Source organism: Miniopterus natalensis, chromosome 4, assembly GCF_054644295.1.
Source record: "Miniopterus natalensis isolate mMinNat1 chromosome 4, mMinNat1.hap1, whole genome shotgun sequence".
Classification (NCBI taxonomy): domain Eukaryota; kingdom Metazoa; phylum Chordata; class Mammalia; order Chiroptera; family Miniopteridae; genus Miniopterus; species Miniopterus natalensis.
In genome coordinates, this window is record NC_142084.1 from 6,473,788 (window position 1) to 6,490,896 (window position 17,109).

Consider the following 17,109-nt stretch of genomic DNA (forward strand, 5'->3'; position numbering starts at 1 on the left):
AGGGTGTAATCAGCCCTCTGTGCGGTGCCCGCGCCCCTCTGTCCCGTCCTTCCGTCCGGCTGTGCGACGCTTGGACGCTGCGGGAGCACATGCCAGCCCCAGACAGGACGCCTGCGCCCGCAGCGGGGGGACAGCGGACCCCGCGACTCGGGGCCAGGCCCGGGGGTCACACGGGCGGGGTTCACACGGGCCGGGGTTCACACGGGCGGGGTTCACACGGGCGGGGTTCACACGGGCGGGGTTTCACACGGGCGGGGTTCACACGGGCGGGGTTTCACACGGGCGGGGCTCACACGGGCGGGGGGTTCACACGGGCGGGGGGTTCACACGGGCGGGGCTCACACGGGCGGGGGGTTCACACGGGCGGGGCCCACACGGGCGGGGCTCACACGGGCCGGGGCTCACACGGGCGGGGCTCACACGGGCGGGGCCCACACGGGCGGGGCCCACACGGGCGGGGCCCACACGGGCCGGGGCCCACACGGGCGGGGTTCACACGGGCGGGGCTCACACGGGCGGGGCTCACACGGGCCGGGGTTCACACGGGCGGGGTTCACACGGGCGGGGCTCACACGGGCCGGGGTTCACACCAAGGGTGCTCACACGGGCGGGGTTCACGCCAAGGGTGCTCCCGGCGACTCCCCTGCCGGCCTAGCTGCCCGTGTCTGAGATCCCGGCTCCGAGCCCGTCGGGGTCGCAGCTGCTGGGAGCCCCGCCCCGCTGATCCTGACGCCCTGGCCCCGCTCCCACCGCCCAGGAAGGGTTTTCACCTCCAGGGAGAGGGCGGGTGCCCAGGCCCAGGGGCGCAGTGCCCGCTGCACTGCCCTCTGCCGCCCTCTGCCGCCCGCACCTGGAGACCGTGGGCGCTCGGCCCAGGGCAGGGCAGGGCCGGCGAAGGCGGCACAAGTAACTACGGTCAACCGCATCTGAAAGCAGTATTTTTAAAGTCAAATTTCAAAACGCTTTCAAATACCGGGCTCCAGGCTGCTGTCTCCACCAGCAGAAGCTGCCGTGACCGCTGCTCTTCCCGCTTTAGTCTGTGCCCATGACCCGCTCTCCCCGTCCCCTTTGTTTCGGTGATGCTTCGGGGAGTCGCCTGCCCGTGGGGCCAGCTTCCAGAGAGCGACACTGGAGACTTTACTGCCATCGTAGAAAATTTAGGTGTCTGGTTCCGTGCGGGGCTGTGCTCGGTGTAGACGGCGCTCGGGTGCCAGTCCTCCGCGAGCGTTCTCTCCAGGGTCCCCGCGAGCACAGCTGCGGGCGATGCCGGTCACCCCTGCCCAGCAGTGTGCTTTAACTCTCAGTGTGCCACACTCCGCTGCTCCTGACCGCAGCAGCTGTCACCACCCTCCCCTGGGCTTTTTATTCCCACCTCAGCGGGCTGAGATGGACGTACTAGTTCACCAGAGTCAAAATTAAAGAAAAATATAAATGCCAGGATCACAGGAAGGGCCAGCTAGTCAGGGAGCAGCAGAGATACGACAGGGCCTTAAAGAGGGTTCTAGAGCCACAGATGAAAATGGCCAGAAGTTGGTTTCTAAAAGGTGGGCCACTGAAAAGAGAGCATAGCACAGACCAGAAACTACCCCCCGGATCCTGCAGCCACTGTGTGCTCTGAGCGCCCTCCTGTCCCCGTCGGGCGACCGTCCCTGCAGGCAGAGGGAGGGAACGGGGCCAGGAGCTGCAGCTGCACAGACGGTTTCCGTTGGTTTTTTACTTTTAACTTCTATAGTGGAGAATGAACACACACGTCTGTAAAAACTCAAACAGTCCAGTGAAATGAAAAGTAAATGCTCCGGCTGACCTCAAGGACCTCAAGCCCCCCACGCCCCCGCTTTTCAGCGTTTCCCTTCTGAAACCTCGCGAACATTTCCGCCCCTTATTTCCCCGCTTCGGTTCCCGCGGGCTGAGAGGCCAAGCTTCGCTCACGTGTCTTCACCCGCCGCTCCTGTCCCCCCAGCTCTGGGCCCTCGGTTCCCCCGGTGCTCCCGTAACTCCAAAGATTGCGCTTAGACCCCCTCTTTTGTCGCAGCCGTGGGAAGTTCGTCTCGCTCCCTTGCCCTGTAAGGCGAGGCAACGCTGCCTGACATTACTGCCACATCTCTGCTGCCCTGACATTCAGGCTCCATTTTTATTTCCATTATCTGTGTTGATATTCGTCAGCTTCTCTGTCACAGTCATTAGGGTCTTTCAAGTTCTGTTTATATGTTGATTCTCAAGGAACTGAAGAAGCATTTACGTTATCCCAGTGACGGGGCTGCTCCTTCCTGAAGGACACACAGCCCCACCTATTGAGGAAAAGGGGGCAAGCCTATGTCATTAAAACCCAAGGACGGGTGTTCCAAGTGTCAAGGTCAAATGGGACTCCTTAAATTCAACCTTTAGGACTTTCGATGAAATTATTCACTTGGCAGCGACACCTTTAATTTCCAAGAAGCCTTTCTCCTCTGATTGTTCTGCATCCACTCATCCTTTGGCTCCCTGACTGAAGATGTGTGTTTGGCTTCTTGAGATCATTTTTGGGGGGTCTGTTCTCTTAATTATCTGTTTTCTTCAGGAGTCAGCTGTTACCTCTTTCCCACTTGGGCCTTCGCTAACTTTTCTGTTGGTTTCCTCTGAGTTTTGAGTTGCTTTTGTATAAATGCTCAAGCGTTGGAAAAGGTTGACGGTATTAGTGGCATGATTTTCCGTGGGTTTTGCTGGACCCCTCCCTTGAGTGACAGGATGGTGGCGGGGTCTGTGTGCACAGATGCTGGGGTGCTATTTGAGGTGCAGGCAGACGTTTTGTTCAGCGGTCTCTCCTTCTAGAAGCGAGTCTCTGCAATCGGTTCTGACATGAATCCGATTCACTTGAGGGAGCTTTCCAGGCTCACCCCCAGGTTCTGACTCATCGGATCTGTAAAACCTGTATTTGTCTCTAAAAAGCATTGTGAGCGAATCTTATAGCACCCAGGACTGCGAGCGCCTGGCTTTCAGGTGCCTGTTGAGAAAGAAAAGGTGTTCTGAGACCGCCTTCTCCTTGTCGTGAAGCAACGGAGGCAAACTTCGTCTTGGGAAGACCCAGGGAGCTTTCCCACCTTTACACGCAGCAGCTAAAGCCCAATTTCTTCCCAAATGGCGTTGTATTTCTTTTAACTTCATGAAAGAGCTCTAAACAGAGCAACCATGGGAGTCTCTGTTATTGTGTATTTCATTGGACACTTCATTTGGGGACCTTAATTTTGCTTTTGAAAACGTTGACAGTGGAGCTGCCCTGTCTTTCGCGGTCACTGCGCCCTTGGAGAGTAGAGCGGGAGGGGGAATGGGCTTCGAAGGGGCTGAGGAAGCTCCGCTCGTGCCTGTGGCTGACAGGCCAGGACCGAGCCACAGCTCCAGGGACCCAGCATCTGAGCCACACCCTCCGGCTGAGACTGGGCCAGTCCTACAAATTGGGAACGGAGGCCTTTGACTTTACTTTCCACGGGCTTTTATTTGCATGTGCAGTTAGTTTTGGGGGAAGTTGAATAATAAGGAGTTTCTTTCCTGTTGTTCAATTTGGCACATTTTCATGTTGTTGATTAAGTCTTTGTGTTCATTTGAAACGGTCTGGTGAGCTCTTTTGGACCCCAAGACTGGGCATCGTTAGTGATAAGAAATAGACCAGGGAGTGGGCTTTCGGTTTAAGGTGCCGCGTGGAGTCCTGTGTGGCTCCGTTTGCTGGAGTCTTTGGGACAAGGCCAACTGCTCACCGGCAGCTCCGGGGGGACTGTGTGGAAGGAAGCGGGGCCCAGGATGCTGAGAGCACAGGAGCCCGTGAGCACGCGGCAGCCTGCTGGAGGGGCGCGCCCCAGGCTTACTCTTGACCAGGTCAGGTACAGTGGGCGATGGCCCTGCCCCCCAGCCTTCCTTCAGATGTGGGCCATCTTCATTTTTCTATATTTGCATATCTCCCATACTTCCAGTGATATATATATATTTTTAAATATTCAGCGTGTACTTTAAAAAATTTTTGCTCATGATAATGTGTTAAAGTATGTTTTATATTTTACTGAATACAGATTAAAAGACATACATTCTTAATTACATTACATAAGTACACTAAATAATTACAGAAATACATTACACAGTGACTTAACTACATTACATAATTTCATAACAATTTTTAAAGCTCCCGACTCACATGCTACCATTGGGACACAGTGTCATATATGAAAGATTTAAAGCTGGTGGACATGGGAGGCGCCTTTGCTCCCCTCTTCAGGTTTCCATTTTAATCCTGATGACGGAAAGCGTGCTGGGGAAACATCCTGGGCCCCCTGCACCTTGTCTCTCCCTCCCTCCCAGGTGGGAGGAGGGCGCCCTCAGCCGGCCAGGACCTCGCTTGGTGCAGGGGGCTCGCTCCGTGGCTGGAGCTGGGCTGAGTGGGGAGTGGGGCGTGTCTCTGGCCACCCGCAGTTCATCTGTGAAGCTGTCGCAAACCTCACTTCCGCTTTCATTCTCAGCCTCATGCCTGCACCCAGACTTACTAGGGACCCTGTAATTCAAACGATGATGCGCACACTCCAGTCTTCCGGTTCCTGTGCCTATTTCCGAAACTAGTTAAGACAAACAGGCGAAAGAATGAGGGAGACAATGTCGGTGTGAGACAATGACCCCCGCCTGTTGTGCGGCAGGATACTCGGGTGTATAAGCAGCTAATGACAGCTTGTTATGAGCAAGTGTTTTCTAAAAAGTTCATGCAACTTGACACTCAACTGTTGTGGCAACACGTTCTCCCTTCCTACCCGGGGTTAGGTGCCCGTGTCACTCTAGTCTTCCTGGCTGAGCCTGCACCCTGGAGCCGGGCCCCTCCCCAGGCTGGTCTGTAGGGGGCAAGGGGACAAGATTCAGGGGGACAAAGGCTGGCCTTGAGTCGGGCTGGGGGTGCACTCTGGGCGCGTGAAGTTGGGCAGATTTCCTAACCTTCCCGAATCTGTGTTTACGCCTGTAAAGTGGGGCCAACAGCCTCACAGGGCTGTCGTGGGGGCTGAGACAGTGCGTCCGAGGAACTGACCGGATGCCCGAGCCCCTCTCTGCCACAGACTGAGCTAAAGCGCCTCTGAAGGGTGGTCGCTCCCGAGGAAACGTTTCTCCGTCGTCGTCCTCTGGGCCTCACTGTGTAGCAGCTGAGCTGTGAACCCACATTTTGAGTGAAGGCTTTTCTCCCTCCGCTCTCTGCTCTCAGGGCCCCGGACTGAGGTTTGGGCTGTTCCTTCCTCCAGTCACGGGGACTCACATCATTTTCTTTCCTGGCTCTTCGCTGTCCCATCACAGTTTCCAAGACGGCAGGCTGCGGCCCGAGTCTTCCTCCCACCCCCCCCCCCCACGCCCCCGAAGCAGGCGGCACAGGTGAGAAGCACCCGCAGAGAGGGTCGGACCCCAGACGCCTTTCCTCGGCCCAGGAGCCTGAACCTGAGCCAGTTCCCACGGAGCCTGCTGGCCCGGTGGCTGCGCACGGGCGCTCCCAGAACCGTGTCTGAGACGTGGAGCGGGTTGGCCGTCACAGGCTCGGCCTCTCGGACCGCCGGCTGCGCCTGGTCAGCCAGGCACCGCTCAGAGAGAAGCTCATGTCCCTGTCCCCTTGGGGACGGCTGTTGAAGAGCTTCCCCTGGCGTGGAAATGGAGTGCGGGCGGCCGCCTTATTCTCAGAGGCCTTTCTTTCCCAGCAGATAAAATTCCAAGGCGATAAAGATTTTGATCTGATGTCAGTTCCTCTGTGCAAACGAGCTTGCGTAGCAAAATGGTGCAGATAAACACAGCCGAAAACGGACTTGATACAAATAAATGTAACCATTATGTTTCTCTGGCATAAAAATAGGTCAAATGGCAAGAGGACAAAAATAGGCGAAATGGTCACATAAGCTGTCAGAGGGTCAGCTGACTTTTTTCTCTCTGGGCCTTTTCTAATAGTTTTGTTGCCAGGGCTACAATGTTTTCGCCAGATTGGAACAGGGTTGTCAACTCTAATGGAGATTAAGTAGCTTTCCCAAGTAGGTTTTTAAAAAATAAGCATCAGTTAACACTGCTGGCTTTCAAAGCCATACTCATGAGGAATGGAAAGATCTCTAAAGATGTTTTTAGATAATATAACTAATACAATTTGAAATTTAGTAGACAGGTCCTATTTCATAGGTATTCCAGCACAAACTTTTATCATGGTTACACTGAACAAAATAATTCGAAATGTAATTTCGTACATTTAATAAAAGAGAAAAATAAATTGTTTACACATTAAGCGAAATATTAATTCCCCAAAGAGTAACTGAGGCCCTGGCTGGTTTGGCTCAGTGATTAGAGCTCGGGTTCGATTCGATTCCGGCCAAAGGCACGTACCTCAGTTGGGGGCTCAATCCCCGGCCCTGGTCAGGGCTCCTGCGGGAGGCAACCAATGTCTGTGTCTCTCTCACATCAATGTTTCTCTCTCTCTCTCTCTCTCCCACTCTCTCTGAGAAGCGATATCCTTGGGAGAGGATTAAGAAAAAAGAATAGTAGCAATTCTCCCAATTAGTTGGACGACTGTTTTGCAACCGCTCACAAACTCTGACTTATTCTTTTAAATATGTCTTTACTGATTTCAGAGGGAGGACGGGAGAGGGAGAGAGAGAGAAACACAGTGATGAGAGAGTCAGGAGTCGGCTGCCTCCACCCCACCGCTGCTGGGGCTGGAGCCGCACCGGGACCCAAAGCCCCTGGATCACAGGTCGGTGATAATCGCTGAGCCACGCCGGCCGACGCCTGACTTATCCTTAAAACAATCCAGGCGAGGTGTAGGGTGAAGTCTCTGCTTCTCTGGTTCTTTCCATGCATTGGTCAGTCATCTGAGGAAAGTGTAAATACAAACTAGCCCAGCGAGATGCAGTCAAATTCTGTAAAGCACAGTAAAGGAAAACCAATTTGTTCTGGAGACACAAAAGCATGAGAATTAAGTGAAATAATGTGTAAAGTGTAAAGTGCTTAGAAAATAACGAATGCTGTATTCCCTCCTGACATCTTTGTATTTTTGTAGCCAGAAATCCCAATGTTACATTCCAATAAGAAAAGCTGATTATAGTCTTTAGTGCCAAAAGAAATCCTAATTTGAATATTACAGCATTAGTGACATCTGGTGGAAAATACAGGTGTTGCAATGTGGGGTTGCTGTAGCTATCCAGATCTTTAATGTATAATAAAAGTTAAGATACATTTTACAGACTAAGCAAAAAAATGAAAAACAGAAGATATATATATGTGTGTGTGTGTCTAGGCGGACACCAACATTATTAAGCTAATAATTTTTGGGTCCATATTCTAAAACATATAGGAGGGTAATGAACCTAAGAAAGTTGAATGTATTCTAATAATAAAAACGTTGATTTGGTCTCTGTTTATGTTGTTTAAAAGCAGAGGTATGGAGCCCGGCCAGTGTTGTTCAGTGGTTGAGCATCAACCCATGAACCAAGAGGTCACCAGCGATTCCTGGTCAGAGCACATGCCTGAAACATGGCTCAGTCCCCAGTAGGGGACATGCAGAGGCAGCTAATCGATGCTTCTATCCCTCTCCCTTCCCCTCCAAAATCAATAAAATGTACTTAAAAAAAAAGCAGAGGTATGAAGCCTTTATGCTTGTCTGAGTCTCTCTCGATGCATCATACGCCAGAACCTCCCTTCCCAGGTTTTCAGCTGGGAATCACTGGGGGTGTCCTGAGGACCCCTCAAAGGAATAGCCAGCCGTGCTTCAGGGAAGACATCCAACTGGAGACATATGGGTGGGGACTACAGATGATGTCTTAAATGTGAGCCTTAAATATCCGAAATCAAATGCTCTGAGCCAGGTGGGGGTTGAATACTTGTGACCAAATGAGCGAACTGTGACCGATCACAGGCGGGCAGCTACAGCCCGTGAGCCAGGCCAGCCCCGGCTGGCTGTTATGAACGCAGCCACACTCACCCATTTCCTGTTGTCTGAGCTGCTGCCATCCCACAGGGACCGGCCGGAGCAGGCCAGGCGGCCACGTGCCTTGCGGAGCCTCAGCTCTTCATTATAGGCCCTTTACAGAAGCAGTGCACCCCAGGTCTGTTAGACCCCACCATCAGATTTCACCCTTCCCGCCTCCACGGGAGCGCTCCCTGTCCCACTGAAACGGGCTCGGCCCTGAGCAAAGCCTTGCCAGTGGAGTGTGGGAAGTGTCAGAGTTCCCACAGCCCCCTCTCTCCGTGGGAGGTGAGACATGTGACCTGCCAATGTGTGTGAGAACTGTAGTCTTGCAGGGAAAGGGGTTGTTGTGGATCTTTTATGGTTGTTTGCTATGCAGCTAAAGCCAGTTAGTCCAGATGGGCGTGTCTCGGTGTAAACCTTCCCGGAGGCCTGACTTCTCCATTCCTCTGTCCAACTGGTGGCAGGGGCAGAGGGTCCTTCAAGGGCTCACCTGGAACATGTCTCATTCCTCCAGCTACAGTAAGCCAACCTGAGAGGTCAGGCTTAGAGGCATCGCCCTCCCTTGGAATCTCAAGACTAGTCAACTTTGTATTCTTAGGCCCCACAACCTGGTTGGCATAAGAAATCATTTGCTGTATGGTACCCTCCTCCGCCCGCTTATTAGATAGTTCTAAGACCACCATCGGATACCTGAAACCGTGCATAGTCCCAAACCCTATGTAGTTTTTGCCTACACATACATTTTCACTTAAGAGGAGCGCTTTACGGTTTCTCCTTGGCATTATCTGAATCCCAGCATCACTACTTTGGGGCCATTATGAGTAAAATGATGGTGACCTGAACACAAGCACTGCGATACCTTAATAGTCAATCTGATAACTGAGACAGCTACTGACTGATGGGTTGGGAGCATCTACAGCATGGAGAAACTAGACAAAGGGGTGACTCACATCCCCAGGGAGGCAGAGCTAGACAGCGCAAGGTTTCGTCACACTACATGCAATCTAAATCATAAATCGTATGAATTGTTTACTTCAGGAATTGCCCATTTAATATTTCCAGCTTGTGGTTGGCTGCGGGTAGCTGGAACCGTGAGAAGCCAAACTGAAGACGGGGAGACCACTGTACGGAGTCCATCTTGACCACTATTTAACTGCAGTAACACCACACCAACGGAAAAATATTTTAAGACAAATTTAAAACATACACATTTAACTTTATTTATCATTGTTACTTAAACCTTGATTTTATAAAAAACACAAAAAGACATTAAAAGTTCTGTATCACCAGAATTTAGACAGGAGAAATAGGGACAGCTTTGGAAGTGTAAATTATATACATTAAAGTCAAAGAATTGGAGATTTTTTCAATACGGAAACTATACAAATGAAATAAACGGCAAAAGGACCTTCTAGGAATATTTTGTGATTGTGGATTATCAGTTACTTTAGGAATAAACAAAAATTCTGAATATTCAGACTCCTTTTGCTGTTTCACATTTACCTATACTCTGAGTCAAGCTACTTGATAACCAAAAGGTCTGATTTAGGAAAACATTTAGCTTTTTAGCAAAAGTTTTCCATCTCCAGTTACCTCCTTCAAAGGAACTGACATTACAGTGCTGATGTAATTTGCTGGTTCCCTTTGACAGTGGGCAAAAAATGACAACCCCATGGAAAGCCAAGCAGGTACCAAAAAATGGACAATATACACAGTTCAATAAAGTACAATGTTAAGTTTTCCCCATCTAAAAATTAATCAATGAAATAGAACATGAACTACGGTTGACTTGGTCTCAGGAAACACACATCAAGAATTCTACCACTATTCCCGGCTCATCTCAGTCATTGACAGGGATTTTGTAGGCCACCATGCTGTTCACTTTGTGGATTGTAGTCGTGAAGGAACGCAGACGGACCTGCTCAGAATTGGTAATGAACTGTGGTCCTGACTCTTCCCACTTTTCAGGTACAATCAAATCTTTGTCCGTATAGATCAGCAGATCGAATGAACCTAAATTGGGGATAAGATCATTAAAGTACATTATGTTCTCGTAAAACTACCTTCCCTGTCTCCCATTTTGAACCACCTGTAGTGGTAGAAAAGAGTTTGGCCTGGTCTCTAATCACCAGGTTATTGCTTCTCCTCAATGGAAATTTATTTTAGTACAGGAAATACTGAACTCCTTTTATCTTACGAAAAATTCAAGTTTTGTCTTTATTACTGAGGAAACCATTAAATGAGTGGAGTCGACAAGGAAAGCAGACAGGGTCACAACTCCAGTCTTCATTATGTACACAAGAATGTGCAGAAAATGAGACCAGCAAAAGGAAAGACACCAGATGCTCATGAGTACTGGGAATGCTTTCATTCCTTTCCTCCTCAGCATCTCCAAATTCTCTGGAACACATGACATAACTTTTGCTTTAGTTTTGTTACTCATTTACAGTACATATTGACAAAAAAGAAAAGATTTAATAAAGGGATAATGGCCCTAACTGGTTTGGCTGAGTGGTTAAGAGCATTCGCCCATGGACTGAAGGGTCCCAGGTTCGATTACGGCCAAGGGCACGTACCTTGGTTGCAGGCTTGATCCCCAGCCCCAGTCGGGGCACGTGCAGGAGGCAACCAATCAATGTGTCTCTTTCACATCGATATTTCTCCCCCGCCCCACTCTCTCTGAAAAACAATAGAAAAATATCCTAAGGATTAATTAATTAACGGTTAATCCTTAAAACAACAGCTTACTCTTTCCCCCAACAAATGTGAGCCCAGGAGAAAGTGTGTGCTGCTTACAAGACACTTCCAGCAGTGGCAGAAAGGTCACGGTAGCTGTGATCTGCCTGATCACGGAGCGGATCTCGTCTTGGATTGCTTTCTGAGACTTTTCTCTGGGCGCACTGTCAAAGAAACCAAACCAACTCATTCAATTTTAGTTTTAACAAATTATTTCAAACACTGATAGGATTATTTATCTGATGAAATGCTTTCAAAATCAAACAATACATTAAAAAGAAGTTTCTTGTGTTTTTTTAAACGAGTATCACTACATTCTTAGGACTGTAACCTAGTAGGCACAAATGTATCTTTGTTATTTCATTTACCCTCTGCAGCCTTTTAGGGCTGGTCTTAGCACATCTGTCAAGTGGTTAAAGTTAGAGAAACTTCACCACCTCTGAAAATAAAAGTGGCAACTGGCATCTAAAATATGTAATGGGTATAATCATTTTGGCATTTTTATCAATGCCTAAATGCCTAAGTCCCTACTGCCTCAAATGGCCTTTATAAGTTACACATTTCCTAATGCAGACCAGTGGCTTCATAAGCAAACCTGACTTCACCGTGAGAAATGCCGAGCTAACAGCTAAGCACACCCAGGACAGCACTAGACACCAGCATCTCACAACAGGCTCCCCTTTGGGATCAGGACACTTCAGAGCTCAGGAAGGGTCTCAGGACATTTGTGGCAAATAAAGGGTCTCAGAGCTGCACTGTAAGCTGGAGAGTCTAGGGTAATCCCTCTGGTTAAAAGCACCTTCAAACACATCCCCGAGTGGTCCACCTGTACATCAGGTGAAGTCCCACATACACTACCATAAATACTAAGGTCTGAAATTCACCAATTCAGATGAAAGGAATTAGTTAAAAGTACAGTATCTGTACAAACCAATGAGATTCAAAAGTGAGCAAAATTCTTTCCTGCAGGATATTGAAAATCAAATTAACATGTTAGAAACAAATTATACCTTACAGGAAACTAGTTCAATATAATCAGAACTCATTTTAGTAAAGAAAACAAGTTTTGGAAAAAATATATGAAAGTGGAAATAGTTCATCCTTACCTGTCATCTTTGGCAGTCTTGTCACACTCAATATCAAACTGCCACCTTTCAAGGACCTCCCCGTTCTCAATGTTCGAGATGACTACCACCAGCTTCTGCACTGAACACTTGTACAGCCAGTCTGCAACACAAGGCACAGGCTCACTCTGCTGCATCACAAAGTAACTCCTCTCGGACCCACCTCCTCCCCAGCAGATTCCTACCAGTGTTCTGCAGCTCCTCCAACCTGCACCGAAAACCTGCCCCATTAATATCCTGGCCTGTTTCCATTCTCAGTATGTGGAGTGGGGAGAGTACTGGGTACAGAGGTGCAGTGAACATGCAGCCCTCCCATCCCAGTACAAGGTGAGGACGCAGGAGACTGGCGCTCATCTAAGCACTGCACCAACAAACATGAGATTACAGTTGTAACTGCTAGGAAGGGGAGCCACGCAGTGCCATGAGAGCACAAAGTGGGAAACTCAACTGTCCAGAGTTCTCACTCAGTGGAGGCTAGAGTTTAGCTCTAAGAATCCACAGATTAACCAGCAGAAGGATAGGGAAGAGGGTACTGGTCTTAAACTCCAAAGGGAGGAGCATCTGGCCAGAGGAGACTGAAAGGCCACTACAACGGTGAGAAAGGAGAACAGGCGAGGCCGGCAAGGTGAGTAGGCCAACCATGTGTGGGCCAAACCCAAGACATTCTACTTCAAGAACCTGAAAGGCATGGCTGTGTTTAAGGCAGCGCACGATGTAATCAGATTTGTGTTTCAAACTATCTGGCTGCAACGTGGAAAATGGACTAGAGGGGATCTAAGGACACTATCTGGTAACACAAGCAGGAGGTGGTAAGGCTTGTAGGAGGGTAAACTGGTAGAGATGGAGCAGTAAAGGCTCAGGTGCCCTTGTTAACTGTTACTAGATCACCCATGAGCGTACAAGAGTCAGGGTGGTGCCCAGTTTCTGGCTTGTAGCACTGGTTGGATGGCTGATGCAGTCACTGAGAGGACAGAGAAACGAAATGGAGGTGACTGTAAGTTAGCTTTGCATGTGACTCTGAGAACCTGAGATGGGCGCACAAGGATATCCAGGAGCCATTCCACAGGAGCCTGGCACTGGGGAAGACTGGGCTAGACTGAGTCTGCGCCAACTACACAGGTTGTTCCTGAAGCCATGCACAGCACCGATCACCTAGATTATAGTGAGAAGGGGACTGAGATTGAGCCCTGAATTAATCTTGCAAATTGGAAGTATATTCAGGAATCAGCAGTGTTTTTTTTTAAAGACAGAAAACAACTTGGTTAATATTTAATGCTTGTGGGCCACCTAGGTCTCTGTCTGCAAGCTAAGAACATTTTTACATATATAAATGATTATTTTTAAAACAATCATTTATGTATGTAAAAATGTTCTTAGCTTGCAGACAGTATAAAAAACAGGCCATATGCAGGAACTGGCCTCTTGGCCTTGCTGACTCCTGGCATATATCAACAGCTTTTCATCATTTTAGCTCTGAAAGGGAGAATGGGTGGTAATGTGAAGGTTTGGGGTAGGCGGTGATTTTTTTTCTTTTAAAATTAGAAATGATCCAAACCAGAACAAGAACAAGTAAGAAACACAAGTGAGAACAAAGAGGGTGGAGTCCACAAGACTGGGGCGGGATTCCAGCAGATTGGACAATTCACCTCTAAGAGCAAGTCCTGTTTTAGCTGAAATAGAAGTTCTATAGGCAGTGAGATGGAATGTCAAGAACGCAGCTTAGGCAAGTCTCGCTGCCCCATCAGATCAAGGTGAAGACACAGCTCTGGAGCTGCCCAGAGGTTTCAGGCCAAATCATCTGAGTGCAGCCCTATGAAGGGCTTTGGGTGATTTAGCCCTGAAATTAATAAAAATACGATGTAATTTTTAAAATGAAGCTACTTGAAACAAACAAAAAAATAGGACTCATGGATTAAAAATTTTTGAAAAAATGAGCACTAGTACTCATTTGGAACTAGGACTTTGGAACATCAAATGGGAAAGTAGGGAGAAACATCCCACAACTCAGAAAAAGTGGAAGCGAGAATCCGAAGTGGAAAGAAACATGAAACTAATGGAACTCTAGAAGAAGGAAAAAGAAACAGATGGAAAACAAGTATTGCGCCAACAATACAGGAACTTCTTGAGCTAAAGAAAAGAATGGTATGTTTAGAAAAGGCTTAAACTCAGGCTGGACTTTTTATAAAAAAGGTGAAAAATAAGAAAACTCTGCTGGGCGCTCTATTATTTAGTAGTTCTTTTTTTTGAAGTTTTAGTTCCCACCTTGAATACAACTTTAGTTCATGTTTTAATCATGATGGCTTTAGATTCCATGCAGGTACAGAAAATACATCATCTTAAGAGTTTATAGTGTTCTTTTTGCAGATAATAAACACCATCATAGTTAAGTAAAATTCCAACTGGCTCCACCTGACCACACAAACTGCAAGTCATTTTCTAAGGGAGTTGCTGGAGACAGTTTTGTTAAACCGTATCAGATTCCTAATATCAATTTATGTTATTTGCTTTCTCACAAATGAGAGTCACTATGTTTGAGAGGGTAGTTTGTTTTACACCTTCCATGTACAAAGTTGAAAAATGAAGGGCAAAATGCTACAAAGTGTGGACTCTAGGAGGCCTGCAAAGCTCAAAACTGTTTCCAGTAATTAGATACCTTTCAGTTGCTCCACCACATTGTTCAGGTACTTCATGAGCTCGGGATCAGTGGTCACAAGCAAGGTGAGTCCGTATTTCTGCACTCGAGTAAAGGTTTCAGAGGGATAAATGCCACGCTGATATAAAATGCTGTTGATGCCAAATGCTAAAAGCAAAAGAAATGTTAAAGATAAGCCATTGCCACTTTGTAGCACCAGACAATGAAGCCTATTTAGATGTGGCTACGGTTTCGGGTTTCATTTATGGTATTAGCTGTAAATGCCTAAACACACGTGTTTTCGTGTTTTGCTGAAGCAGAGTGGGAATAAAGTGCCACAAAACACCCCCAAAATCTTGCTTCTAAGGAAAAGGGAGAGATACCTGCATTTATATGGCAATAAAAGAAAAGGCCAAACACGCAGTTACCCACGGCCACATTTCATCCCGCTGCAGCTCAAGTCCAAGCTCATCACGTGGTGAGCGGACGTCACCGACGGCTCGCGCCTGACGGCCGCCCCTCCCCCTCCCAGGCTCCGCCAGGCGGCGCGACCGGCCCGGTCCAGACCCGCGCCTCCCGCGCTGCGGCCTCCGCGCCGCCCGAGCCCCCTGGGGCGGCGGGTGGGACACGGAAACCCCGCGCCGGCCGCGCGTCCTCGGTCCGGGGGGGGGGCACTTTCCGAGCGCTCCCGGGAAGGGGCCACACCGCCAGCGGGCCTCGGCGGCACCGGGCTTCCCTCTCCACCCTCCCGGAGTCGCGCCCGCAGCCGCCTCTCCCAGGTCCCCCGTCCCGCCGGCGGGAGGCTGCGGTCCCCGCCGAGGCCCGGCTTCCGCCCCGCCGCGCGGGCGACTCACAGAAGAACTCGGCCACGATGTCGGCGCTGCCGCGCAGGGTGATGCCCTGCTCCCGGGCCAGCTGCCGCGCCATGGCCAGGCCTCGCCGGCGCGCGCACCCCGCACCGGAGACCGCACCCGGCGACCGCGGGGGCCAGCAGCTCCCGCCACTCGGTTCAAAAGCAATGACGCAGCACGCCGCCGCCTCTGCGCAGGCGCCGCCCCGCCCCGCGCCGAGCATGCGCAGCAGCGGCCGGTGGGCAGTTCCGGGTTGCCTGCCGCGGGGCGGCCTCGGGTCACGTGGGGGCGTGGTCCCGGGGGCGGGGCCCGGGGAGCGCGCGGAGCGGGGGGACCGCGGCCCGGAGGCTCTTTGGGGAGCTGTTCTCAGGGTCCCCGCCGCACCCTGGGTGCCCCCGTGTCGCCTGGCGGGCGGGGCAGCTGCGGGTGGCTGTTACCGGGGGAGGAGGAGACGGGGTCTTGCCCTCCGGAGGGGAGGGTTTCAGTGGGAGACTGAGTGTGGAAAGAGCGAGGACTTCCTGGGGCCGCGGCCGCCTCAGCCGCGCGGGGAACGAGCGCAGGAGCCGCGGGCGGCGAGGCCGGGGCGCGGCTCCCAGGAGTCGGGGGAAGGGCTCCCCGGAGCTGCCGGCGCCCACCGCTCCCCCGGCTGCAAGTCCCAGGGCCCCTGGAGGCGGAGGGACGGTGCCGGGGGAGGGCCGGGCCGCCCGGGCGGAGGGCGGGCGGGGCTCGGAGGGCGGGCCGGGCTCTTCGGGGGCTGAGGGCCGGGATGTGGGGAGGACCCGGGTGTCGGCAGAACCGTCCTCGGCTTCCCGCCGCTCGGCCGACTGGGGTTCGTCCTCCAGGCGCCCGTCCTCGGGTGTGGCTGAGAAAAGGCGCTGGTTGCGTTTCTGCTGCCTCGGGAGCCGGGTGGTTGACGCGTCTGCCTCCTGGCGGGGGCAGTGACCTTGGTTTAGGGAAGAACCGATTTTCCAGGGGCCACGAGCTGCTGTTTAACTGTCTCCCCTTCCCTGTCCCCCCGTCCCGGGACCGCCCGGTGTACACCACCCGTGACAGCCCCTCGTCCCGGGACCCGCCCGGTGTACACCACCCGTGACAGCCCCTCGTCCCGGGACCCGCCTCGTGTGTACCACCTGTGACAGCCCCTCGTCCCGGACCCGCCCGGTGTACACCACCTGTGACAGCCCCTCGTCCCGGGACCCGCCCGGTGTACACCACCTGTGACAGCCCCTCGTCCCGGGACCCGCCCGGTGTACACCACCTGTGACAGCCCCTAGTCCCGGGACCCGCCCGGTGTACACCACCCGTGACAGCCCCTCCTCCTGTGACCCACCCGGTGTATACCGCCTGTGACAGCCCCTCCCCCTGTGACCCGCCTGGTGTACACCACCCGTGACAGCCCCTCCTCCTGTGACCCACCCGGTGTACACCGCCTGTGACAGCCCCTCCCCCTGTGACCCGCCCGGTGTACACCACCCGTGACAGCCCCTCCCCCTGTGACCCGCCCGGTGTACACCACCCGTGACAGCCCCTCCTCCTGTGACCCGCCCGGTGTACACCACCTGTGACAGCCCCTAGTCCCGGGACCCGCCCGGTGTACACCGCCTGTGACAGCCCCTCGTCCCGGGACCCGCCCGGTGTACACCGCCTGTGACAGCCCCTAGTCCCGGAACCCGCCCGGTGTACACCGCCTGTGACAGCCCCTCGTCCTGTGACCCGCCTGGTGTGTACCACCTGTGACAGCCCCTCGTCCTGTGACCCGCCTCGTGTGTACCACCTGTGACAGCCCCTAGTCCCGGACCCGCCCGGTGTACACCACCTGTGACAGCCCCTCCC

At 51.7% G+C, this 17,109-nt stretch overlaps 1 protein-coding gene across 1 annotated transcript; it reads right to left on the minus strand.

Moving 5' to 3' along the window:
• Positions 1 to 9,128: 9,128 nt before the first annotated feature.
• On the minus strand, positions 9,129 to 15,386 carry MAD2L1 (mitotic arrest deficient 2 like 1). The gene is made up of 5 exons (XM_087815903.1): positions 15,280 to 15,386; positions 14,447 to 14,593; positions 11,776 to 11,896; positions 10,730 to 10,833; positions 9,129 to 9,946 (listed from the first exon to the last, which is right to left on the minus strand). Exons 1-5 carry the CDS (start codon positions 15,350 to 15,352, stop codon positions 9,774 to 9,776), a joined length of 618 nt encoding a protein of 205 aa, XP_087672029.1. The 5' UTR covers positions 15,353 to 15,386; the 3' UTR covers positions 9,129 to 9,773.
• Between the last annotated feature and the right edge of the window lie 1,723 nt (positions 15,387 to 17,109).